Here is a 6,886-nt window from a genome sequence, read left to right on the forward strand (position 1 = left end):
TCCCTTTTGTAGGCACACGGACCAATTTCACAAAAATTAAATTAAATTGGAGGTATGGATGTGGGTATGCAGCCCCATGAGCCACTGCGGCCCCTCATGATGAGTTCCGTTTTTGTGGCTCCCACCCCCATCAAAGTTGCCCATCCCTGGTCTAGGCCAGGGATTCACAAACTTGGAGAACATCCCGCGCCCCCCCTGCGCGCATAGACCACGTCTTTTTCTATGGGCACAAGCACTGTTCATGACACAAACTGTTCACAACCCTCTTGTTGGTGGAGAGAATTTTGCAATTTTATTTCAAGCAATTATACACAATTTGTCATGTGGTGCAAAGCACATTTTGCAGTTTAAAAGCAAATTTTCTTGCAATACTATACATTTTGCCATGTCTAATGTTTGTTGTGTATTTTGAGTGACAAAAAAATTTGTGCCTGGCCTCCCGAGTGGTGCAGCAGTCTAAGACACTGCATCACAGCACTAGAGGCATCACTACAGACCCGGGTTAGATCTCGGGCTGTATCCCAACCGGCTGTGATCGGGAGTCCAATAGGGCGGCGCAAAATTGGCCCAGCGTCATCCGGGTTTAGGGGAGGGTTTGGCCGGGAGGCGCTTTACTTGGCTCATTGCGCTCTAGTGACTCTTTGTGGCTGGCCGGGTGCCTGCAGGCAGACTTCGGTCGTCAGTTGAATGGCGTTTCCTCCAAAACATTGGTGCGGCTGGCTTCTTGATTAAGCAGGCGTGTGCAAAAAAGCGTGGTTCAGGGGAAGCAGGCGGGTGCTAAGAAGCGTGGTTTCGGGGGACGCATTACTCGAACTTCGCCTCCCGAGCCCGTTGGGGAGTTGCAGCAAGGAGACAAGATCAAAATTGGGGACAAAGAGGGGGGTAAAATACAAAAAATAAATAAACATAAATGAGTGACAAAAAAATTACAACAATATCTATGGGCTAAAAAACCTAGATAAGAAAACATTAGCTGACATGGGCTAGTTGATTTCTGAAGTTATAAATAGCTCTCTAAGGTATGCAATGACTGTAATGACAAGAGGAACTGATGATGCGCTACCCGATTTCGAATTTGCACCTTGTGCATTCTACTATTACAACTTTCAACAGAAAGTTTAAAGCCGGACTGTGTTCCATTATTATTTATTTTTTTCATTTGGGAGGTGGGGGACCCCCGTGCCGCCCTTGCTGACCCGTCGCAGCCCCCCTAGGGGGCATGTCCACAGTTTGGGAACCACTGGTCTAGGCAACGCTGTTGGTTCATTGATTGTGCAGAGCAGCTAACAGAGTTATTCTACAATTATAGTCCATTATTTTGAATAGCCTAGTAATAGGCAATTTTTTATATTTTCCTAATTAATAGGCTGACACATTACCTTTAGCTACACAATATCTCACCACAAGCCATATCCTTCATTAGATTTCATGCACCAGCTGTTGTTTACAAATATACATAGATCGCCGCTGTCCTATCCTGCCGATACAGCTTAAAACCCGCCAGCTGCATGTTATTCATGTCGTCGTTCAGCCACGACTCAGTTAAACATAAGATATTACATTTTTTTATATCCCGTTGGTAGGATATACGTGATCATAGTTTGTCTATTTTATTATCCAATGATTGAACGTTGGCTAATAGGACCGATGGTAAAGGCAGATTATGTGGATGAGGGTAAATCCCGTCTGAAGTAAATCCTTCGCGTCTGACTTGTTAAACATATGTATGAAACATATGTACAAGAGCTAGCAATATCTATACCACAATGCAGTTGTGAGCATACTAGGTATTCTATATTAATCAATCAAATTTATTTTTATATAGCCCTTCGTACATCAGCTGATATCTCAAAGTGCTGTACAGAAACCCAGCCTAAAACCCCAAACAGCAAGCAAAGCATGTGAAAGAAGCACGGTGGCTAGGAAAAACTCCCTAGGAAAAACTCCCTAGAAAGGCCAAAAACCTAGGAAGAAACCTAGAGAGGAACCAGGCTATGAGGGGTGGCCAGTCCTCTTCTGGCTGTGCAGGGTGGATATTATAACAGAACATGGTCAAGATGTTAAAATGTTCATAAATGACCAGCATGGTCAAATAATAATAATCATAGTAGTTGTCGAGGGTGCAACAAGCACGTCCGGTGAACAGGTCAGGGTTCCATAGCCGCAGGCAGAACAGTTGAAACTGGAGCAGCAGCACGGCCAGGTGGACTGGGGACAGCAAGGAGTCATCATACCAGGTAGTCCTGAGGCATGGTCCTAGGGCTCAGGTCCTCCGAGAGAAAGACAGAAAGAGAGAATTAGAGAGAGCATATTTAAATTCACACAGGACACCGGATAAGACAAGAGAAATACTCCAGATGTAACAGACTGACCCTAGCCCCCTGACACATAAACTACTGCAGCATAAATACTGGAGGCTGAGACAGGAGGGATCAGAAGACACTGTGGCCCCATCCGATGATACCCCCGGACAGGGCCAAACAGGCAGGATATAACCCCACCCACTTTGCCAAAGCACAGCCCCCACACCACTAGAGGGATGTCTCCAACCACCAACTTACCGTCCTAAGACAAGGCCGAGTATAATCCCACAACGATCTCCGCCATGGCACAACCCAAGGGGGGGCGCCAACCCAGACAGGAAGACCACGTCAGTGACTCAACCCACTCAAGTGACGCACCCCTCCCATGGACGGCATGGAAGAACACCAGTAAGCCAGTGACTCAGCCCCTGTAAAAGGGTTAGAGGCAGAGAATCCCAGTGGAAAGAGGGGAACCGGCAAGGCAGAGACAGCAAGGGCGGTTCGTTGCTCCAGCCTTTCCGTTCACCTTCACACTCCTGGGCCAGACTATACTTAATCATAGGACCTACTGAAGAGATAAGTCTTCAGTAAAGACTTAAAGGTTGAGACTGAGTCTGCGTCTCTCACATTGGTAGGCAGACCATTCCATAAAAATGGAGCTCTATAGGAGAAAGCCCTACCTCCAGCCGTTTGCTTAGAAATTCTAGGAACAATTAGGAGGCCTGCATCTTGTCACCGTAGCGTACGTGTAGGTATGTACGGCAGGACCAAATCGGAAAGATAGGTAGGAGCAAGCCCATGTAATGCTTTGTAGGTTAGCAGTAAAACCTTGAAATCAGCCCTTGCCTTAACAGGAAGCCAGTGTAGGGAGGCTAGCACTGGAGTAATATTATACTACAACATCAGTCTAACTGAATAGGGATGTTGTGTTGGTTTAATGTTCCAGAATGTTCTTCAGCTGGTGAACCTTGTCTTGTGTTGGGTCATGGCAGCGGGTTTAGCAGGCTTTGGCGCTGTGGCGATGTTGGCAGGGATGTTGAGTTTGGGGAGCTGTGACTCTGGCTCCTTGTATACAACTCTCTGGTCCTTTCTTTGCTCCACAGTCAGGTGGACAAGCCTCTCCCTGAAGTAGTGGGTTCTGGGCTCGTACACCTTCTTCACCACCCACCTCTTGCAGAAGATTTGTTTGTACTGCAAGTCTCCTGGAAAGACACGAAGACTGATCATGTGTATGTGTAAAACATGAAGGCTGATCACGAGGATGTGTGACCATACAAGAAACTATTGCATTGACGATACCAGTTTTGCAATATTTTTTTCCATGCCAAAAATTAAAACACGAAGCAGACCGTGCAGACTATTTGTTCCTTTAAAAACCTGCTGTATGTAAAACATTGTGTGCTTTAGCTTGGAAAATAAAAACATGTGACTCTGGGTGACAACATAAGGATGTTTGTTTCCAACAATAGGGCTGTTTTCCTAAAGAAGTTAAATCCGCTTGGTGTTTTGTTTCCTTGCCATGTCACTAACGAGTATCGCGATACTGGCATCATCCCGGCCCTACAAGAAAACATGTTCATCTGCAAACAAAAAAGGGTACAGTAGACTGGGGTGTGTGTTTTGTTACACTGAGTCAATAATGGGACATTGAGACGGGCTGTTAGCAACAATGTGAAAGGTTTGAGGGGGTCTTGACAGTATAGTTCTGTATTGTTGTGTATGAGCACCTACAGTTGTGCTGTTGAGTAGACCAGTACTGTCAACAATAGAGGAAACATAGAGTATACTATACTCTACTATACTCCTCCATGCCAAATATCTGCAAGGGTGTGAAAAGTTTGAGGAGCACTTGGCTTATAGACATTTTATTGTATTGGTGATTTTCTTTTCTCGAGGGTATTGTGCTTTCATAAATACCTTTGGCTGTCCCGGCTTTTTTTCGAGTCTGATTATGTTGAGCTTGAGCTTGTTCCCAGCTGAAAGCTTTCATCCAATGGGTCTACTATTAAAGATGGTGGAGAGGTTGTCATCATCAGCAGCAGGATTAGTCTGTAGGACACAGTAATTAGTCAGTGATTAGCCAATATTTGACTACTCTGTCCCCATCAATACACACTCAAAAAAGGTACTATATCCACCTCATGTCAATAGATCATGCATACTAACCTTCACACACAGTACCCACATCTAACAGACACTAGTCAGTCACCCACACCATCCCCTCCTTGCTAATACCTCCTTTTCTGCATGAACAATCAATTAATCTTCCATAATACAGAGAAAACTACAGTAGAAGTTGTAGCCTACTTGTAAATACAACAAGAAGGACCATGTTTATGCTTAGCTCCTGTATATGTGTTTGTTAATCATATAATCATGGGAGATTTAGAAAGATGACTTACACTAGTTCCTGGTGCTGAGCTTGATGTTGATGCTGCTGCAGATGTTGATTGAATCGGACTCTAAATAGAACTCCTAGCCACGTTTGCCTCTGCGGTAGTTAGTTAGCTAGCTAGCTAATGGTTAGATACGGTCCGGTAGGCTGCAGGTAATGTAACCTAACAAAGCTAACGTTAGCTTGCAAACTTAAAAATCACATCGCCAGGCTAATTACATTGATTTGTTCTGGAATGTCAGCAAGCATATTAAAGCTAGTGAGCTCGATTTTGGTTTACATAAACAGATGTAGTTCACTAGCTAGTTAGCTACGTTGCCTCAGCTCGATTTATTTTCTGCTGCACTGATGTTGGCCGATGGATGCCTTCCTCTTTGAAGTGAAGGGGTAAATCGATGGAATAGCATGACTTTTCAACGTTTAGTGACCTGGCATCCCCATCCGTTGAGACTTCAGTTCAGTTTCAAAATCCCCTGGTTGAAAGTGCTGGCTATAAACAGACTTTTTCATATTTCTCCAGATCAACTGGATACACCTTCACTGGGGCAATACTATGTCCTGAAATCGCTATGAATTCTGGATATTGCGGTTTGCTTACAACCAGGAAATGTAGATGGCCGGTTTCTACCGGTGAGATGCAGAAACTGTCTGTCGTATTTGCGTGCACAGTAGTGAGCAAATTATTGATTTTTATGAGAATTGTTAATAACATATTAGTGCCTTCTGAAAGTATTCATACCCCTTGACTTTTTCCACTTTTTGTTGTGATACAACCTGAATTTAAAATGGATTGAATTGAGATTTTTTTATATACTGGCCTACACACATTACCCATAATGTAAAAGTAGAATTATGTTTTGGTATTTTTTTTAAACAAATTAATAAAAATTAAAGGCTGAAATGTTTTGATTCAATAAGTATTCAACCCTTTTGCAGGTAGCCCAGTGGTTTGAGCATTGGGCCAGTAACCGAAAGGTTGCTGGATCAAATCCCTGAGCTGACAAGGTGAGTTCCACAGGTGAATGTTCATTAATTGTTTATGGTTCATTCAACAAGCATGGGAAACAGTGTTTAACCCCATTACAAAGTTATTTGGATTTTTACGAATTATCTTTGAAAGACAGGGTCCTGAAAAAGGGACATTTTTTTTTTTTTCTGAGTTTGCAAAGTATTGACTAAGGGGTGTGAATACTTATGTAAATTAGATATTTCTGCATTTCATTGTCAATAAATTAGCAAAAATGTCTAAAAACATGTTTTCAGTTTGTCATTATGGGGTATTGTGCGTAGTTGGTTGAGAAAGAAAAAACACAACAAATTGTGGAGTAAGTCAAGGGTATGAATACTTTGTGAATGCACTGTACATGATAAATATTACCACACTACAGAGCTGGTTGACTTTGACCTGTACAGCCAAAGCCCCTGGCTCTGCCCGAATGGGCATCGTCATGGACTGCAAACCCTGATGGGTGATTAATGCTTGAATAACACACTGGGTGAGAGGGGAAGGAAAGAGAAATTGGCATATCAACAATTCAGAGATTAAATACATGTACAAAAGTTTAGGGTCACTTAGAAATGTCCTTGTTTTTGAAAGAAATGCTAATTTTTTGGTCCGTTAAAATAACTTCAAATTGATCAGAAATGCAGTCTAGACATTGTTGTAAATGACTATTGTAGCTGGAAATGGCAGATTTTTTAATGGAATATCTACGTACAGAGGCCCGTTATCAGCAACCATCACTCCTGTGTTCCAATGTCACATTGTGTTAGCTAATCCACGTTTATGATTTTAAAAGGCTAATTGATCGTTAGAAAACCCTTTTGCAATTATGTTAGCACAGCTGAAAACATGTTGTTCTGATTAAAGAAGCAATAAAACTGGCCTTCTTTAGACTAGTTGAGTATCTGGAGCATCATTGTGGGCAAAAGAACACAGAAACTGGTCAGATGACTCTACCTAGTAGGCCAGCATCCAGAGTTGCCTCTTCACTGTTGACAATGAGACTGGTGTTTTGCGGGTACTATTTAATGAAGCTGCCAGTTGAGGACTTCTGAGGCGTCTGTTTCTCAAACTAGACACTCTAATGTACTTGTCTTCTTGCTCAGTTGTGCACCAGGGCCTCCCACTCCTCTTTCTATTCTGGTTAGAGCCAGTTTGCACTGTTCTGTGAGGGGAGTAGTACAC

At 43.0% G+C, this 6,886-nt stretch overlaps 1 protein-coding gene across 3 annotated transcripts; it reads right to left on the bottom strand.

Annotated features, from left to right (window-relative positions):
- Positions 1-266: 266 nt before the first annotated feature.
- Positions 267-5,277, bottom strand: LOC123728724 (uncharacterized). 3 transcript variants are annotated; one of them, XM_045701276.2, is made up of 4 exons: positions 4,706-5,277; positions 4,221-4,352; positions 3,271-3,505; positions 267-2,270 (listed from the first exon to the last, which is right to left on the bottom strand). In XM_045701276.2, the coding sequence occupies exons 2-4, from the start codon at positions 4,291-4,293 to the stop codon at positions 2,264-2,266; spliced, it is 315 nt and encodes a 104-aa protein (XP_045557232.2). In that variant the 5' UTR covers positions 4,294-4,352; positions 4,706-5,277; the 3' UTR covers positions 267-2,263. The 3 variants fall into 3 exon arrangements, 2 of the variants coding, with proteins under 2 accessions (XP_045557232.2, XP_045557231.2); XR_006760460.2 differs by lacking the exon at positions 3,271-3,505 and having other exon boundaries at positions 4,706-5,276; XM_045701275.2 differs by lacking the exon at positions 267-2,270 and having other exon boundaries at positions 2,288-3,505.
- Positions 5,278-6,886: the final 1,609 nt, after the last annotated feature.

This window comes from Salmo salar, chromosome 18 (assembly GCF_965601325.2).
Source record: "Salmo salar chromosome 18, fSalSal1, whole genome shotgun sequence".
Classification (NCBI taxonomy): Eukaryota; Metazoa; Chordata; class Actinopteri; order Salmoniformes; family Salmonidae; genus Salmo; species Salmo salar.

Excerpts from the sequence above, each read along its gene's own strand:
- LOC123728724 (XM_045701275.2), bottom strand. The coding sequence starts at position 4,293 with ATGAAAGCTTTCAGCTGGGAACAAGCTCAAGCTCAACATAATCAGACT. Across the intron at positions 3,506-4,220 it reads AAAAGCCGGGACAGCCAAAG|GAGACTTGCAGTACAAACAA; the intron begins GTATTTATGAAA and ends GTGTCTTTCCAG.